This window comes from Pan paniscus, chromosome 5, assembly GCF_029289425.2.
Source record: "Pan paniscus chromosome 5, NHGRI_mPanPan1-v2.0_pri, whole genome shotgun sequence".
NCBI classification, from domain to species: domain Eukaryota; kingdom Metazoa; phylum Chordata; class Mammalia; order Primates; family Hominidae; genus Pan; species Pan paniscus.
This window is the reverse complement of record NC_073254.2, coordinates 152,380,684-152,401,217: the sequence shown is the minus strand read 5'-3', so window position 1 is coordinate 152,401,217 and position 20,534 is coordinate 152,380,684. Positions and strand designations below refer to the sequence as shown.

Sequence of the window (20,534 nt, the reverse complement as noted above, 5' to 3'; positions counted from 1 at the left end):
AGTCAACATCTTTGAATCTCTCTTCACCAAATTTTTGAGAAGCTCTCTGTTTCTTTTGTGTCTGGGACTCTGATTCATGGCTCCATAATAATCCTCTTTCTTGCTCTTGCATACCTTAGAATGGATGCATAGAAGATAAGTTTTAAGATTTTGCAAATTCAAAAATTCTTTATTTTACTCTCATGCTCAATAGGTAACTGATATGGTTTGGATGTGTCCCCACCCAGATCTCATCTTGAATTGTAGCTCCCACAGTTCCCATGTGTTGTGGGTGGGACCCAGTGGGAGGTAATTGAATCATGCGGATGAGTCTTTCTTGAGCTGTTCTGGTGATAGTGGATAAGTCTCACGAGAACTGATGGTTTTCTAAGGGGGAGTTTCCCTGCACAAGCTCTCTCTTTGCTTGCTGCCATTCATGTAAGATGTGACTTGCTCCTCTTTGCCTTCCACCATGATTGTGAGGCCTCCCCCGCCACGCAGAACTGAGTCCATTAAACCCTTTTGCTGTGTAAATTACCCAGCCTTGAGTATGTATTTATTAGTAGTGTGAAAATGGACTAATACAGTAACTCAGCTGGGTATTTATTTTTAGGTTGGAAATCACTTTCCTTAAGAATTGTGATGGCTTTATTCTAATGAATTTGGGCTTCCAATTAGCTTTTGAGATGTTCCAGCAAATCTGATTCTTTGTTAATGAAAATTTTTCCTCGTCTGGCAATCATCCACATGCAGTGATTTCATGATGATCTTCTGTAATTTCATTTTCATTCTTGGCCCAGTGAGATTTTTGTAAATTATTTGATCCCTCTCCTGCTTTTCCCAAATCTTTCTGCTTTGTCTTCTGGAACTTCTGTTATTTGGATAGGAACTACTGACTAATTTGGTCAAGTAGTTAAAATCTTATTCTCCTGTCTGATTTTTGCTTAACTTTCTTGAGCGTTTCTTTTTTCAACATTATGCTCCTAATCTTCTTTTGAGTTTTTCATTGCTGATATTTTATTGTTAATTTCTCAGACTCCTTTCATTATAAAATTGTTCTTTCTTCTAGTATCCTGCTATTATTTAACTGATGCTATATTTTTTCTTAGCTCTCTGAGTATATCAGTGAAAGAGTTTTGTTATGTTTTGTTTTCTCAGGATAGTATCCACTTTTTTGAGTTGAAATTTTTGTGTTTTTTAAATTGATATATCATAGTTGTACATATTTTTGGGGCATATGTGATATTTTGATACATGTATATAACACATAATGATCAAGTCAGGATAACTGGGATATCCACACCTCAAACATTTATCTTTTCTTAGTGTTGGGAACATAACAATTCTTCTCTTCTAGATATTTTGAAATACACAACAAATTATTGTTAATTATAATTTTCCTACTGTACTATCTAATACTAGAATTTATTCCTTTTATCTAAGTATATATTTGTACCTGTTAACAAACTTCTCTTTGTTCCTCCCTCCCACTTTCCTTCTCAGCTGGCTTTTTTTTTTTTTTTTGGATGATCTACTTTCCTTTATTAGTTTTTCATTGCTGTTTTGGTCGCTGACTTTCATTTTAAAACAGTAGAAAGTTTCCTCGAATACCTAAAGATCCTTTGAAGTTCATTCATACTGAAAGCTCGACAGCAAAATAGGAAATTCTAGGGCCTGGTAGGACTTGTACACTGTGGGCTTCATCCTGGGATTGGACTTGGCACTTTTATTGAGGAGTCTCCAACATTAATATCTTTAGGCTGAGTAGATCCTCCAGTGAGTAATCTATCTCCTGTTTGGAGGGTTTAAGTCAGCTCTCAGCATTCTAGGAGCTAGTGGAAAAGAAGGGGCAGTCATTTGACAGTCATCACTTCATTTATGCCCCCTCTTTCCTTTATAGGACTCCTGTCTTCAGTGTTGCATGGTCCCTTTCTCTCCCAATTAAAATTTCTCTGTTATCCTTTCTGCAGAATAAACCTTCATTTTGGCCTGGAATTGAAGAGAATCATTGGAGCAGCTGAGTAGAATAGAGGTGTAACCACCCAATGGGTTCTTCTTGGCCACTGCCCAGATAGAACCAGTTAATTGAGACAGGGGAATTGCAATAGAGAAAGAATTTAATATACATAGAGCCAGCTAAATGAGAGACCAGAGTTTTATTATTACCTAAATCAGCCTCCCTGAAAATTCTGAGGCCAGAGTTTCTATTTTATTTTATATCGATACTTTTAGTTTTTTTCTGGTAAGTCTCCATGGAGCTAAGGATTTTGTTTGTTTGTTTGTTTGTTTGTTTTTAAAAGATAGTTTGGTGTGGAGGGGGCTAAGGAATGGTGAACGCTGATTGGTTGGGTCAGGGAGGGAATCACAGGAAGTTGAAGCCATCCTCTTGCACTGAATCAGTTCCTAGGTGGGGACCACAAGACTAGATGAGCCAGTTTACCTGTCTGGGTAGCACCAGCTGATCCATCAGAATGCAGGGTCTGAAAAATAACTCAAACACCAATCTTAGATTTTACAATAGTAATATTATGTTTTGGAGCACCTGGGGAAGTTAGGAATCCTGTGGTCTCTGGCTGCATGACTCCTAAGCCATAATTTCTAATCTTATGGCTAATTTGTTGGTTTTACAAAGGCGGTCTGGTCCCTAAGCAAGGAGGGGGTTTGTTTTGGAGAAGGGCTATTGTCTTTGTTTCAAAGTTATATTATAAACTAAATTCCTCCCAAAGGTAGCTGGTCTATGCCCAGGAATAAACAAGGGCAGTTTGGAGGGTAAAGACAAGACGGAGTTGATTAGGTCAGATTCCTTTTTCCGTCATAATTTTCTCACTGTTATAATGTTGGATAAGGCTATGTCAGAGTGGGGAGTTGGATTCCCTGACTCCTAAAGTTTTCAAACACTTCCCCACTCCCTCACCTTCACTTGCAGGGCCCTCTTGAGTCCCCAGTGTTTCATCATCTGAAGATCTTGTGACTTAAATCACCTTTCTCCTGAAATGTTTCTACTACCAAGTTAATATTTAGTTTTCTCAAGTTGCCAAGCAGGTTGCCATCGATCCATAGGCTTTATAGCTCCCAAAAAGTTTGCTGCTCTTTTCCTCCTTGTATTCTCTTTTCCTTTATGGGTTTAGAGCTCCAAAAACTTACATTGGTGGGTTTCAGGAGGGAGTCCATGCAAATCAGGTGTTCAGCTGAACACCTTTATTCAGAAGTAGGTTATAGTATTCCTTATATCTTTTTATGTGGCAGAAAGTTTTCATAATTTAAATTGGTTAGAAAATTTTATGCTAAATAATAGGGACAACCAGGGCAAGGCCAGTGGTTGGCTGTTGGTAAAGGGAAGAACGACACTGCATAGTTAGCATAGCCATATGGAACCACCTGTCTCTATCACACAGAGAAATCACATTTGTCTTGATCTCAAGCAAAATTACTATCCTTTTAAAATAAAAATATAAATAAAAATACTTCTTGGCCTTTTGCTACACATGTTCACATTTTACGACTCCTTTGATTTTATTCATTTGTTTGTTTTTTAAGGAGAGTAGATATTAAATAGCAATTTAGTAAATGTAGTAATTATGGAGCAATACAAAATAACAAGATGTATTCACATTTTAAATTCTCAGAATTAACAAGTAGTTCAAAATGATTTCCTAAGGCCACAGACTTGTGTTTGAACTTCCTTACAAATGAATAGCCATCTCAGAATTCTCTCAGGAACTAGGTCTTTCCATTTGGTCAGAGGTCAGCATGATGCAGCTGATAAGGGCGAGTGCTTTGGAAGTGATGTCAAAACCCTTAGGGGGAATCTGCAAGTCTGAGAGGGCCTTTATTCATCCAAGTCAAATTCAAGGATCCCAAGCAGTCAACACTCAAGAGACAGGGGAATAAAAGTCTGTCTTTAATTTCAGTGGGCCCCTTGGTCCCCGGAGTAACCGCCTCTGACGCCACTTAAAGGCTCATCTGCCAGCGATGGTGAAAAATTCATATTTAAGGTCAACGCTGCTGGTTTGGTTAGTCTGCTGGAAAACTATGTTAAGCTAAGCTCATCCAGGGAGGTTGGGTGGGGCGCCTTCACCCATCCCACTTTCCCTTTGCCTTTGATGTTATTTGCCCTGGACCACTTTACCTCGTATTTATGGCTAACGACATGCTGGAGTAGACCATTTCTCTTGTAACCATGTTATTGGAGTCAGCCGAGGTTAACAGGACTCTGTGCATGCTTTTAATTACGGTGTTTTTTAATGTTTTCTTCTGCTTCTTGTATTTCACTTTTAGTCACTTCTGCTGCACTTTTCTCTCTTTCCAGTTGACTTCCCCACTGTTTAATTTCAGAGAGAATCCTGCCTTCATTAATGACCCGTGGCACAGAAATAATAGACAACTTAGATGGACAAAAAGGAAGGGATTTCAACTTCTTGAAATAGAATGTGTTTGTTATGCAAGAACAGGTGCAATGTGGGAGGTAAACAAAAATTAGGTGCTTAACTCACTTTCTATTGCTTTGTTCTGGAGAAATTATTTATTGAAATGAAGAAGAGTTTTGTCTTTAGGCTTACGTATTTATTTTATTACTGCACACTCATACAGCACTTCTTTGTGCCAGGCTCTAAGGACTTTACAAATACAAGCTCCTTTAAGTCTATTAATCCTATGAGATAGTTACTCATTTATCCACATTTAAGAAATGATGAAAATGAGGCACAGAAAAGTTAACTACCTTTCCTAAGGTGGCATAGCTGGTAAGTGGCAGGGCCAAGATTCAATTCCAGGCAATCCCCTGTGCCAAAGTCCATGTTCTTTCTTTTCCCCCCAAATGAAATGTTATTTACTTTTTTTTATACTCTGCCTATAGAAACTACAAAGGGGAGAAAGAAAAGCAGGAGATAGGGAAGGAGAAAAAGAGGGAAGGACACAGAGGGAGAGGAAGGGTTGGAGGAAGAGAGGGAGAGAGGAAAGAGAGAGAGAGGGAGGAGAAAGACAATCATAAATTTCAATGATCAGTCACTTTCACCACTATCATCACAAGCTGGGTTTATTTAATTCAAAATAAAGTACGTGCCCATTGAAAAAAATGCTTGCAATGTAATCTTATATATGCTGCAAAATAAAGTGTGCCTGCACTTGAAAACAGAGAAATGATTCATTAAAATCTGCATCTGCTTTAAATCAGACATTTTAATTTGCTTGGTAGACTAGGAGTGTGGGGTTATAAAGAAGTTATTTCATCATATTTTTCAGGATATTCAAAAGCTTCTCAATATCTAAGGAAAAAAATCTATATAGAAGAAAGATTTCAGTTTCTACTGTGTTCCTAAAAATTATATTCTGTTTCAATATGCTGACTCAGTAAATGAGTCTTAACTTTTGCAAAAAATGGGTTAAATAGATATTAGAGAGATGCTCTGTGAGAATGTAAGTTTTCTAAGAAAATACAGCTTTTCCATAACATGTGGTTATGAAATATACTACAGAATTGGAGATGTATTTTAACTCTGTGCTTGTGTGTGTGGTGGAGCCTGGGTCCTGGACAGTGACGTCATGCTACAGAGGAAATAAAGCTGGGAAATGAAGCTGAAATAGTGAGACTCAAAGAATGATTGTAATGTGTAGATTACATTGAGCGAATGCAAGAAGGGAGGAGGCTGAGAATATTTATGCAACAAAGCCAATGATTCAAAATGTTCCATACTTGGATCCCACAGGGGAGCAAAACCAAAAAAAATGTCCCATACATACCCAAACATTGATTTTGTTGGCTGAATTTGCTTCCCAATAAATTAAGTTGATAGGTTTAAACATCTATGCTTTAGGTATTTGGGATATCACATAATGAAATGCACTGGCATTTCAGACCTTTGTGAACATCATACTCAAGCGTTGCTCAGAATGACACATCTCTATTCATTTCCTTAGTGCATGGATGCATTATTTCTTTATGGTGGTTTAAATTTTGTGTCTTGGCTCCATAAGAGTATCTTGATACTGTTCTTTTTTATATAAATACTCTTTCCCCAGATTTTTGCTTTGTTTTGGTTACTTTGTTCCAATAATTCTTGCCACATGGAGAAAACACACCATACTTTATTTATTTAGGGGAATGGAGGCCCTTATTTTGTTCTTTCTTTTGAAGGAGCTCAAAATAACAAAGTGATACTATTTCAAAAATGGTTTTATATTAAAGAAAAATGTTTCATGTCCAACTCAAGAAGGGAAAAAATCTGTCAGGTTTGTGACTACCTCTATTTTGATTCTACCTCTAATATTTCCTGAGTTACTTAAATTACTAGAATGCAAGCTCCACGAGGGGAACGAATGAGTATTGTTAGCACATCTCCAGTACCTACAACCTATAGGTACAAAATAGATTCTCAAATGTATTTGCAAATAAATAAAGTAAAATCCTGCATTTCAACCTCTAAATGAACATTTCACAAATTTCAAGCAAACAAAATATACAAACGAGTGAATCCCAATGAGTTAAGGAAGTGGATGGTTTCTTAGAAAGGTTTTGTTTCATAATATACTTGAAATTTTTAAATGTTTTCTTGCTTAGACATTCTCTAGTTACATGAAAATCAACTGCTTTAATAATTTTTAATCATTGGTAAAAGTAAAGAGATTTGTAAATCATGGTAAATATTTACAAAAGGGAGATTTTTCAGAAAACAATATTTTTCCATTATAGAATGAATCCTGTGAACATTTCCTTCTACTAAATATTTGAGTACTATTTCTTAAAGCATTCTTTCCATAAAAATCACAATGTTCTTAGACTTTCTGGTTTTAAAGTTGTGGTGCTCCCCCAACTAAAATTTGTTCTATAGATGAAGATCATTCTTCTAATCACAACCACATAAAAGACTGCTCACAAATCTGACATAGTATCTCACATATATTTAAACTGTATTTTAATCTTTAACTTTCCTTTTCAGGCTGGATTGTTAGTTCAGCTCTATTGCTACTATCATCTCTTTGCACTAGCTTGTCTTCCCTGTCATCAATGGCTATGTCAGTTGGGCAGAGCTTTCCTGGGTAATCTATTTAGATTAAATTCTGTTGTCTGTTGGAAAAACCCAAGCTCTTGTTCTCCAGGTTTAGAAGCTCCCTTGTGAAATGCTACGAACTAGCCAAATTAATGCAGTGGCCATAATTGATGGAAATTTACCTTGAAATGTGGTATCCAAGGGAGGTGGGGATCACATGGGCTGAGGCCATGGGACTGATGCAGGTAGGACTCTGGTATCCCGCTGTCACCCTCGTCCTGATTTTTACACATCTCCCACTCTTCTGACTCATTCAGAGGAATTCAATCTGTTGCTTTTTCTAGTTCTTTTTCTCTTTTCAGCCTAAAGAAACATGCGGAATTGACATTATCTTAAATACATGCTTTTCAGGTAATTTCTTTATATTAAAGGAGTCATTTGTTCCATTAGGTAATGCAGAATGGACAATAAATATGCTTTAAGAATAACTACCACATAATCGATCAGTTTGTCTAACTTTACCACTCTTATTAAATAACATGCAGTTTACCACATGGCATTTGCTCTTGTTCACTGTGAATTAAAGAATTAAGAATGAATATGCTTTCCTCACTATTACTTATTATTTCCTAGGGAAATAGAGCGATCCAGGAATTTCTGCAACACTGAATTAAGAGATTGCTTTTAAAGAGGAAGTTCTCAGAGCTAGACGTGGTCTGTGTTGGCTGGCCATTTGGCTTCCTCTTTCTGGGAGGCAGATGAAAGTGATTCCTAGAGGTCAAGTCAAAGTTCCTTTCCTTGAATATTTAGGCCTCCTAAATATTCTTCACATAGATGAACCTACACAAGATAAATCACAAGAGTAGATATTTTTGAAATATTTTCAAATCAAAACGTTGGTTTTGCTAGTCAAAAGGGCTTTTTAACAATATATTAAATATACAAATAATATTGGATTTCTCTGGTTTAGATACCAAATCATGATATCTTTTGACTGTCTTAGGTTTGATTATTTTTCTGATTTTACAGTCCTACAGTGTAATTAGCAAAAATAAATATTATTTATCAGTTTTTAAAAGGAAAACAAGTTTCCTTTCCTTTTTCCTTTTCTTTTCCTTCTTTTCTTTTTTGAGACATGGTCTTTTTCTGTCATCCAGGTTGGAGTGCAGTGGAGTGATCATGGTTCCCTGCAGCCTTGACCTCCCAGGCTCAATTGATCCTCCTATTTCAGCCTCCTGAGTAGCTGGGACCACAAACATGCACCACCACACATGGCTAATTTTTTAAAAAAAATCTTTGTGGAGATGGGGTCTCACTATGTTGTCCAGACTGGTCTTGAACTCCTGGGCTTAAGTGATCCTTCTTCCTTGGCCTCTCAAAGTGTTGGGATTACAGACATGAGCCACCAGGCCTGGCAAATTTTCTTTTTAAAATTAGATTTTCAAAATATTTTGTGCCCACTAATTGGTTAATGTTATGTTTGTAGTCATGATCTGAATTATCTAAGTGCCTGTACTCTCTAATATCACAAGGGGTCACAAGATAAACTCACAATTTAAAACAAATGTAATCATGGCAATTTTCTCCATAACTTTCTGTTGCTGTGTATTCTAATCACTGACGATATACTTGAAAAAGATAGCTAGATCACTTTTCTCTAAGTTTCTCCTTAAAAAATATCCACTCTCATTTTATGTTACATAAAGTTTAAATTTTCTACATGATTAGTTCTCCTTTTCCTAACGTTTGAAAAGAGGAGAAAAATGATTATTACCATTTCCTCTAACAAGAATAATTGAAGTTACTTTAGTGTGTGTGTGTGTGTGTGTGTGTGTCACTGTGTGTGTCTGTGTGTGTGTGTGTGTGTGGAGAGAGACAGGATAAGAGAGAAAAAGAAAAAAGATGACTCTCTTTCTTCGATTTCACTCAAAATCATTTTCCCTCTCCATATCACGTCCCCCACAATGCCCTTTTTAACACTAAAATTTTATATGTCCCATTGCTATATAACCAATTTCAGTATATAGCCACTCCTCTGGGAACTCAGTAAGCACATAAAATTTTAGAAACTTGTGTCAAGAAAAACTCCAAACATGTGTAGCAAATTGACTTACTATGGTTTGCTTATTTGTATCTAACAAAAATACTACCAATAGAATTGTTTAATAAGATATGGAATAACTTGTGAAACATTTAATTTTTTTTTCTTTTTTAGGGACAGGGTCTCACCATGTTGAGACCCTGGCCTCAAGTGATCCCTGGTCTCAAACCCCTGGCCTTAAGTGATCCTCCCACCTCAACCTTCTAAAGTGCTGGGATTACAGGCATGAGCCACCATGTCCTGCAACATGTAATATTAAAAAAGAATTCCTTCACAATTGAGAAAATATCTTGTTGTCTTTGCTTTTATAATAACTGAAAAACAATTTTCTCCCTTACTTTCCTCCAAATGGAGAGAACAACACTGACCTCATAAGGTTGTTGTAAAGATTAAATGAGACAATCTATGTAACATACCTGTACCCCTCAGTAAGCATATTATGATTATGGTCATGGTTTTATTCCTAATGCTAACAATGCCTGACTCCTTCCATATCCCCCTCTTAAAAGTTATTCTTTATTCTTTTGGTATCTCAGTTTCACTGTTGGGATTGGTTTTGCCAAGTATTAATTTCCATAAACATTTGAGAAGGAGAAAGAGTAAAGAGGAAGAGGGCATTGTAAATATAGTGATATTCTTCCAAGTCTGGACTCCTTCGAAATTATCATTCTGGTTATGTTCCTACGTTATCATTATTATTGATGGTTTAACTTCTAAGGCTAATTTTCTAATTGTCTGGGGTTTTGATAGACCCTGTCTTGTCAATACTATTTTAAGGGATGTAACAGAAGTTATCTGATCAATTATAGCAGCGACAGTCACTGCTATAGACTATTTGGTTTAACTTGTACAGTCTTTTATTTAAGTATTTAAGTAAGGGAAAAGATGCCTTTGAAGATCAAATAGTATTTCTGTAAAGCTGAGTTAATTATCTAATTTGGATTTTTTTATTAAACTTTAAGTTTTAGGGTACATATGCACAACGTGCAGGTTTGTTACATATATATATACATGTGCCATGTTGGTGTGTTGCACACATTAACTCGTCATTTAACATTAGGTATATCTCCTGATGCTATCCCTCCCCGCTCCCCCCACCCCACAACAGGCCCCAGTGTGTGATGTTCCCCTTCCTGTGTCTATGTGTTCTCATTGTTAAATTCCCACCTATGAGTGAGAACATGAGGTGTTTGGTTTTTTGTCCTTGCGATAGTTTGCTGAGAATGATGGTTTCCAGCTTCATCCATGTCCCTACAAAGGACATGAACTCATCCTTTTTTATGGCTGCATAGCATTCCATGGTGTATATGTGCCGCATTTTCTTAAGCCAATCTATCATTGTTGGACATTTGGGTTGGTGGCAAGTCTTTGCTATTGTGAATAGTGCTGCAATAAACATACGTGTGCATGTGTCTTTATAGCGCATGATTTATAATCCTTTGGGTATATACCCAGTAATGGGATGGCTGGGTCAAATGGTATTTCTAGTTCTAGATCCCTGAGGAATCACCACACTGACTTCCCAATGGTTGAACTAGTTTACAGTCCCACCAACAGTGTAAAAGTGTTCCTATTTCTCCACATCCTCTCTAGCACCTGTCCATGCTCATGGATAGGAAGAATCAATATCGTGAAAATGGCCATACTGCCCAAGGTAATTTATAGATTCAATGCCAACCCCATCAAGCTACCAATGACTCTCTTCACAGAATTGGAAAAACCTACTTTAAAGTTCATATGAAACCAAAAAAGAGCCCGCATAGCCAAGTCAATCCTAAGCCAAAAGAACAAAGCTGGAGGCATCACGCTACCTGACTTCAACCTATACTACAAGGCTACAGTAACCAAAACAGCATAGTACTGGTACCAAAACAGAGAGATAGACCAATGGAACAGAACAAAGCCCTCAGAAATAATACCACATATCTACAACTATCTGACCTTTGAGAAACCTGACAAAAACAAGAAATGGGGAAGGGATTCCCTATTTAATAAATGGTGCTGGGAAAACTGGCTAGCCATATGTAGAAAGCTGAAACTGGATCCCTTCCTTACACCTTATACTAAAATTAATTCAAGATGGATTAAAGATTTAAATGTTAGACCTAAAACCATAAAAACCCTAGAAGAAAACCTAGGCAATACCATTCAGGACATAGGCATGGGCAGGGACTTCATGTCTAAAACACCAAAAGCAATGGCAACAAAAGTCCAAATTGACAAATGGGATCTAATTAAACTAGAGAGCTTCTGCACAGCAAAAGAAACTACCATCAGAGTGAACAGGCAACCTACAGAATGGGAGAAAATTTTTGCAATCTACTCATCTGACAAACGGCTAATATACAGAATCTACAAAGAGCTCAAACAAATTTACAAGAAAAACACAAACAACCCCATCAACAAGTGGGCGAAGGATACGAACAGACACTTCTCAAAAGAAGACATTTATGCAGCCAAAAGACACATGAAAAAATGCTCATCATCACTGGCCATCAGAGAAATGCAAATCAAAACCACAATGAGATACCATCTCACACCAGTTAGAAGGCGATCATTAATTTGGATATTTAAATGTGGAAATTTTCAAAGAATTGAGATGTGAGCTTAGATTTAGAAATAAAAGAAAATAAAATCTTGCAGCATAGAAAACAAACATACACATTTTCTTTTTTATTCATGTATTGATAAGAAGCTTCAAAGGCTTAACACCCATTCCCAGAATATGTCATATTTGTCAGTTTCCATGTGAAAAATAATTGCTAATTATTTCAGCTTTTCAATTAAGGGAACCTCTAGTCATTGTTTATTATTCCTAGTAATGACTGTAATGACTTCAATTAGGTTTCTGGAAAATTAAATTCTTATATTTATGTATCTAGTCCTTATGTTTTCTTTATCATAGTAGAAATTTCTTTAAAGCTCCCCAAAACCACATGTGGCATTTTTGAATCAAGTGAGTAGTACTGAATCCTCTTATTCTCAGTGTGGAGTTCAATTTGTTTTTAGTTTTGAATTGATGCTGGTTGCTCAATTTGACTAAACCTAGGCTTTTCTTTAAATTAATGGCCATAGAATTCTAAGCATACAGAAGTACAAGTATTTAAGGGCCAAGTCTACAGAATAATCAAAAAGGTGGTTTCTAGGGAGTTCTACTTGGAGAGAATATCACTATTTTCACAATGCCCTCTTCCTTTCTACTTTTTCTCTCAACATGTATATAGAAGCTAAAGCTTGGTAAAAGTAATTCCAGTGGTGACCTGAGACACCCAAAAGAACAACTGTTAAGAAGAGGATGTGGGGGAGCCAGGCATTGTTGTTAATTGTGTCAGGCCACCAACCTTCCTGCTTGTATCTATTAAAAATACTGTAGGCTTAAACAATTCACTCCTCTCTAGGACTCTATTTGCAAGATGAGGGTATGGATTAGAGAGTCTCTACCCTTGCAAGACTGACATTCTTATAACTAATTCAGCACATTTTATTACTCCTACTTTGTCTTACTATAATCACTGGCAGCTTCAGTTGGCTTGCCCTCTTATAAGTGAGGTTTGCCAAAGTGTGAGGGCATTGATATTTATTTTGTGCCACAGATCACTTGGATGAGTACAATTTCAGCATCGATTAGTCTCATAAATCCCCTACACAACATTTTAAACATGGCTTTGCATTAATATAGACTATTTAGTAAATCTATTTCTTCCCTACCACATTTTTGATACACATTATGGTTCCCTGTAAAGGGAAATTATAACAGATGGTCATTAGTGATTAAAAAAAAGAGCATTCCTTTTTTTTCCACAGACTATTTTTAGTTAAACAGTTTTATTTCAGAGCATAGTTTATAGATACTACTAAAGTTTAGGATTTGCACAGAGAAAGTGGTTTGCTTGCTGTGATTTTCATAAGAACCTAAGAGTGATTTTCTGTGCCAACTGGCACTCAATTTCAAAGAAACCTCAAGAATTCAGTTAAGCAAGTCTCAAGTTTCCTGATAATAGGAGTAAATGCACTATATCCTCACCTTCTCCATCCACATGACTATCATCAATATCATCTGTTATTAAAATGAATATATAACATTGAGCTAATAGTAGATCATAGCATCTTGCTCATGTAAAAAATATCAGCCCTGCTGAAAGAATGTTTCATGATCATTACCTAATAGCTTTAATTTTTTTTTTTTATTGGAGGTGAGGTGAGAGCTGGAGAAAGTATGTAGTTAAAAAAAACCCTCAAAACACCGTAGTTCTATTTTTGGCTTTTCTGCCACTGACTCATAGTATGAACTTGAACCAGTCACCTATCCACACAAGTGACTTAGTTTATAGACTAATGTGAGAAAATGCTTCAGCTTCCCTATTTTGGAGAACTGCTGAGATCACTTACATAAATATTTTTCTCTGAGCTCCCTAGAAGACAGGAACTTTATAAATATTTAGTATTATTGTTGAACCTTAGGTACAAGTAGGCAGGAAAATTATGATACTCTCAAGAAGAAATACTTTAGCCCATCCTAGCTCATATAGGGAGACTGCATTGGCTTATAATCGTCCCTTGGGTTTTCTTTTTTCCTCAATCCTTCCCCCAACCCCTTGCAGTTGACTAATGTAGAAATACAAACAAACCTTAGCAACAGAGGGTTTGGAGGTAAGGAAACTCAGCATGGGGGCAGTCACACTGGCAGATTGCAAGCTATGTATCAAAGTGAGGAGTTAAAATAAATATAACATTTCAAATCCTTGATTGAAAAGTGTGAGAAAATGATTCATTTTAGGAATGACTAATTTGGTTGAATGTTCTGAACTTAAGTAAGACCTCACTGAATCGCTAGTTTTGTCTATTTGATTTCTTTTGTCTACTCATGTATCCAAAGGATATATGTGGAGACAAGAAGCCTAAAAAATGTGCTTGTAACTAATATGTTTAAAGTCGCTCTGTTTATTTCAAGCAGAGTCTTACAAAGCTAATTCACCTGTTTCTCTGCAAATGCTTGCCCAACAGACTGCTCCTCCAACCTTTTAATGGAACTGGGCTCTGGAATGACGTTCCTGGAATGCATACAAGGGTTATTTTTGGATGGTGGAATTTCAGGTGATTTTTTAAGTTTACTTTGTTATTCACACTTTTCTGCATTTCCTGACCTTTTTCTTTAAATAACCAGCAAGTTTCAGTTTTAACAAAAACAGTAGTTTTAAAAACTAATTTTGAAACCCTTTACCACTAATTTCATTCTCCTCTCTGCTACATTCCCTAAGTTTTCAACAGACCTATGCTTTCTTCCTGCCTCCGTTACAAATTTAAGACAAGCAGCAATGCAGTAATTGATTTCCAACATCAGAAAATTGAGTCCTCTATGCAACTGAAGTGTAGAGTTGCTTTTGATCCAGAAAACTCAAGCAGCGTACAAAGCACACATAGATAACATTTTCTATTCTGTCTCAAATTACTGGGTGATTCAAGCCAAAGCAGAGTGGATCTCTTGAGTATGAATTATGCTAATGTTCTGTTTGTTGACCTGATCTCAAAATGGTTATATTAGTTTTAATGTTTCTTGAGTGTTCAAGGCGTTTCGGATGCAATGCCAGTCACAACAAAAGACAATAACTTTACACTCAATGAAATAATAAATGAAAACAATTTAAAACTTTCTCCTTTGTGTATTCATGTGTGGTCTTTTCTATGTTTGCCTCAATACCAATGCAGAACACTCAATTACATCTGGGGCCAAGGTTTCCCCCACAGAACAACTTTGTTACGAGGATGCTTACAGGAGCATCTGGGCATGCATCTGTTCACTTGTCCTACAAGTATTCATTAAGCACCTATTGCAAGATGTCCACATTCTAGGCAATGAGAAACCAGACGTGATTCCTGACCTAAAGAGGCTACTGGAGGAAGACAAGCCTGTAGACAGAAAGTACACTGAAGTGTCAGGGGTGCCATATGGGGTCTGGCAGAACATTCCATGGGGACTACCGTGGATAGTATCCACAGATAGAATGCTATCTTACAGTGAAGTGTGAGAAGGAGGACAAGAAAATACTTCAAAGGAAGGAAGGCAGAAGTGACAAACCCTGCGAATAGGCACAGTGATGCAAAATAGCACGGCTCTCCATTGAGGATTCCAGAGGGAGTTTTCATGTGGTCTACAGGCCGATGGGTGAGTGAGATGGGAGTGATGGAAGGTAAAGCTAAAACAGTTAATGGGGGAAGAATTCTGGAAGGCATGACCTCTTTTTGTTTCAATAAGGAGACAAAATGTCCTAATAGATGTGAATTTGGGGTTTATATAATGAACCCCAGGAAGCAGATGTAGCAATGTGCTTGTTCCAGGTTCCTCCACACTAGGAATAAAAGTAGGGTCACAAAACAGAAAGTTTGCCTTTAGTCACTCTGCAGTAATTTAACTTCCCTGAAATCCCTGCCCAGGATAGTGAGAGGATAGTGAGTGTGTCCCACCCGGTGCCATGAGCCACTCCTCTGGGACTCCATTCCCCCTATTTTGTTCCTCTTTCTCTCCATATCCCCCTTCCTTTCTTCATGGCTGAAGCCACGTCCCTGGTATGGTGCTTGTAAAAACCCAATTCTAAGGTTGCCACCCTTACATTGCTGTATGGCTGTTACTGCCCTTGACATTTGCCCAGTGGGTCCTGGTGGAGGTGAGGCACCAGCTACTTATATTTCATAGTCTCCATGCCCAGTTCTTGTAAGGCTTTGCAGGCTCTTTTATTTCTCATTTTATTTTGCGGTTCCAACATCACTCTTCTCTGATGCTGGCCTATTGCCATTGGCCAGCCCTGCGGACCTTGATCCATTCTCTCCTTGGGAAAAGTCCCTTCCCAGGCAAGTCCCTGAGCACTTTGGTAAGCAGATCCACCTACAGGTCACCTTCCAGACATGATCAAATATTCCCGTATCCTTAGAAGAATATAAATGAGATGCATGATGGTAACTTTGGAAAAGTTATGGGAAAAGATAGGCAGGGGGAAAAACAGGCTGAAATACGAGGTGAGGAGAGAGAATGAGGAGTGTAGGGTGGCTAGTGTGGAGCTTGCTCTTCTTACCCATATTTCTCATCTGATATTCTCTCTTATTTTTCTATTTTGCATTGTTTGTATTTTTATAAAGACAAAATTTCGAACTTTTTTGGAAACTTGGCAGATCATAAATAAAGGAATAAATAAGCAAGGTAAATTTTAGTGGCCATATTTGTATTTAGCATTCTAAAGACAGGAGTGGTCAAAGGTAGAGGCAAAACCAAAACAAAACAAACTTTTGACAAACATGGTTATGGCCAGAACTTGGAATAGCAAGAAAAGAGAATGTTAAATTAAAATATAACTCTCAAATGACAATTCACCCCTTACCTTCTCTGCTGATGGCAAAGTAGTTTGGCTGACTTTGTCCCATCAACGCCAAACCAAACCAAACAAAAACTAGGTGAAGGCAAGCGTCAGGGCTCCAACTCCTGCCGTGAGGAGCAAGCTCTGTGGCCCCGCAGGGTGGGAGGGTGAGAGAAATTCTCGAGGTGGGGGGCTGGGGAAGGTGAAGTGTGTCCCTCCATTGAAATAGGGACGTCACTGGGAACAAAGGCTCTGGGAAGTCGACAGCAACGGATACGGAGACGTGAAGGTTACCCTGGACGGGCCTTTCTGTGCATCGCACCCCAGACTACCCCCTTTGCTCACTCAATTCCTCCTCTCCAGGCTAAACTTGCTCTCTGCCGTCAATGTCCATTCTTTCCCTGGTAACCTCTCGCCCACGTCCCGCAGAGCCCACGCTCTTCCCGCTCTAGGATTCTCTTGCCCTCCTCCTTTTCCCTCTGCCTCTGGCCTCCTTTTCTCCTCTCTCGGCGTCTGCCTCCTCCTGCCTCCTCCTCCCTTTCTTTCCGGGAAGCCCCTCGCTTTCCTTCCCACCGAGCCCCGACCTCGGGGACCAAGTCAGGGGTCGGGGGCTGCAGGTGGATCCGCTGGAAGGGCCGGGCAGGGTGAGAGTTGGCGGGGCTGGGACCCGACGGGACGGAACGGGACGGGACCGGACCGGACGCGGCGCGCCCTGCAGGCGGCCCGGGGCGGGGAGAGCGGGTCCTGCCCCTCCCGGGCGGGCGCGCGGCCGGCCCGAGGGGCGGTCCCTGGGCTCCCGCTCGCCGCCGCCGCCGCCGCTCCTCGTTCTGCTCCTCACTCCCCAGCAGCTGGAGGCCGGTACCGGCGGGCAGGAGGCGCCCGAGGATGTGCTGCTGGCCGCTGCTCCTGCTGTGGGGGCTGCTCCCCGGGGCGGCGGCGGGGGGCTCGGGCCGAACCTATCCGCACCGGACCCTCCTGGACTCGGAGGGCAAGTACTGGCTGGGCTGGAGCCAGCGGGGCAGCCAGATCGCCTTCTGCCTCCAGGTGCGCACTGCAGGCTACGTGGGCTTCGGCTTCTCGCCCACCGGGGCCATGGCGTCCGCCGACATCGTCGTGGGCGGGGTGGCCCACGGGCGGCCCTACCTCCAGGTAAGCGCGTCTCCTCCCGGAGCCCGCCCGGCCGAGCCCGGTCCCGTCCGGACCCCAGAGAGGGCGCAGGTGCGGGTCGTCCCCGGGGCCCGCAGCTCTCTCTCACCTGGCGCAGCCCCGCGCCCCCGGCCACGCTCACTCTCGCCTCCGCGGGCAGCGCCTGCGCTCCCGGAGCCCCAGAAGGCGCGCGGTAGGGAAGCCGAGCACGGATGACCCCAGGCAGGTTTCCTTCTTTGAACACTTTCCTGTCCCCAGCGCCCCACTTAATAGACGCCCCCCCGCCTACACACCTGCAATACACCCCGCTTCATCCCTGATGGGAAGGGAGAAGGACCTAGGCTTTGGCTTTGGGGACCTAATGGGACAGCTCTCAGAGGAGGGAAGGGACAGAGCGCTTTAGTACGTCGCGGACTTGCTGTCTAGGAGTGGAAATCTCAGAACTTCCCAAATCGTGGCTATTTGGGAGCCTCCAGGCGCGGGGCTGATGTCAGCTACACCATTCTCCAGAAGAATGAAGGGTCCCTAAGAATCGCCTAGGGACTTTCCTATTCCGAGAGCTGTTCAGGAAGCCACATTTAGAGACCAAAATCGAAGGTCCCCAGGCAAAATATCCTATGAAGTGACAAAACTTTGGCTTACTTTAATAACCAATAAAGTTAATTTGACCGCTGCTGATTTACTTTGAAGGAGCCTAAGTAACCACCTTGCCTGTTCATGGGTGCTTTACTAAATAGAAAGAAAAAAAAAAAAGGAAGAAGAAGATTGTGAGATGACCAGAATGATTAGGTGGCTAGGTTTCCTGGACATCCTTGCTTGATCGTGACCAACGTTTGGATGGCGGTGAACGTACACGCTTTGTTATTATAAAAATTCATCCGAACATACTGCCCTTTGCTAAAAGTCTTGATCCAGATGAAAACTCCGAATTGTTCTGGCATTGCATTAAGGCTTTGATAGTATTTAAATCAGTGTTCTCGGTGGATTTAGAGTGCGCTTCTTAGTAATTTTATCCCCAGGTTCTTTTCGACTGAAATATGCCATCAAACTTGAACGCTGATTCTGGCACTGAGCTGTTAACTCTGGAAGGAAATAAAGTGACAACAATAAAAAGTTCAAAACCACTCTATTATCTATTTTTTCATAAATTAATCGTTTCTTCCCCCAAATAAGTAACTTTACAACTCCAATAAAATAAAGTTTTATGAGGATTGCATTCTGCTGAAGTCACTGATGTATAAATATTCTCCTCCTGCAACATCTCAGACATTAACTTTATGAACCAAGTATTTGACCACAAATGCAGGCCTCACTAGGGGAATGACTCATTCTCCTGTGATATAAAGTAGACAATACCTTATTTAAATACCTATTTAACGTTTTTTAAAAAAGAAATTTTACCGTTTAGGGAGAGGAGTATAGTATGCCCCTTAACTATCCTTGCATGTTCTACAAAAGGGAGCATAACTCTTACTATGCTAATATTATAAAATGGGACATACTTTGAATGTTAACTCCATATTATTTTCCCTCAAAGAGTAGCATTTCTAGAAAGCCCAGCCAATTGTATGTCAAATGAAAAGCCGTGAGTAGAATTCTGATTCAACATGCCATAATAGGCCCACCACAAAGATAAACTTGGTTAAACTACAGTGTTTTCACCCTGTTTGTGGTTCTTCATAAAGATTGCATAGGACTTAGTTAAGTACTCTTTAGATTGATTTTGAAACATAGAAATTTTCTTAAAGTAATTAGTGAATACACATCACTATGAGATAAATTATGACTGGCTGCATTCTCAATACATTTAATGAGCAATAAATAGGATTTCCCCTCCATTTTTATTCCTAAGGAAATAAAATCATTTTTACATGTAAAGGATGATCGTTTTCTTACTTGGCTGACATATTTTGCCTTCCATTTCCATAAACATTCTACTCATTTTAGGACATATAAAATGCGTTAAAATTATGCTATTCAATTAAATGGAAAGACAGTTTACTTAAAATCTGTTTAATAAGATGAAATACACCAAATACTATAAATGAAATAAATGTATCAATTTCAGTTTTATTATTCAGGCTGAATGATTCCATTCTCCAATGCTCGAAATTCAGTCTCCTCTCTAGAAACTATTTATTTAAGGTTCTTCATACACTAGTGTGAGAAGAGTATTTTCAGCAACTATACCAAAAAGTGAATAGGATTCTCTTTTTTTTTTTTTTTTTTTTTTGTGACAAAGTCTCTCTTTATTGCCCAGGCTAGATTGCACTGGTGCAATCTCGGCTCACTGCAACCTCACCTCTCAGGTTCAAGTGATTCTCGTGCCTCAGCCTCCCGAGTAGCTGGGATTACAGGCGCCCGCCACCACGCCAGGCTGATTTTTGTATTTTAGTAGGGACCGGGTTTCACCAGGCTGGCTAGGCTAGTCTCAAACTCCTGACCTCAGGTGATCCACCCGCCTCGGCCTCCTAAAGTGCTGGGATTACAGGCGTGAGCCACCACGCCAGGCCATAAATAGGATTCTTAAATGTAGCATATTTGATTCTATTAGTAGACTTCATGTTTTGTGTAATTTTGCTCCCGGCGAGAACAACATTTATATAGAACAATGACACAAAAAACATTGGCTCCCGGGGCATCAATATATGCACAGCAGCCACTAAGAGTTGGACAATTACACCAGGGTGTATGTTAATAACCTAAGTTGCTATCCTAGTCACCTCATCATGTGGCTTTTTTGCATGTATTTTATTTTATCCTTTTAAATTTAATTTTAAACTAAAACTTTAGTTTTTAAAAATTTTTCTGACCTTTATTTTCCTAATTATATTAAACTCTTCTTTTCAAAAGGGTATTAACTCCTTGAGAACTATGTAAGTGTAAATTTTTATCGATCAGGTAGAGAATCATTGGCTTAATAGATGTCACAAGTCCAAATGTCTATAGATGTCAGGAAATAAATCTAAGAGTGAC

At 39.3% G+C, this 20,534-nt stretch overlaps 1 protein-coding gene across 1 annotated transcript in view; it reads left to right on the top strand.

Moving 5' to 3' along the window:
• Positions 1 to 17,157: 17,157 nt before the first annotated feature.
• MOXD1 (monooxygenase DBH like 1) overlaps positions 17,158 to 20,534 on the top strand; it is a 104,303-nt gene continuing 100,926 nt past the window's right edge. Inside the window, exon 1 of the mRNA XM_003827661.6 lies at positions 17,158 to 17,561. Coding sequence (XP_003827709.3) covers positions 17,298 to 17,561 — 264 coding nt within the window. The 5' untranslated portion in view covers positions 17,158 to 17,297. The remainder of the gene's footprint in view (positions 17,562 to 20,534) is intronic.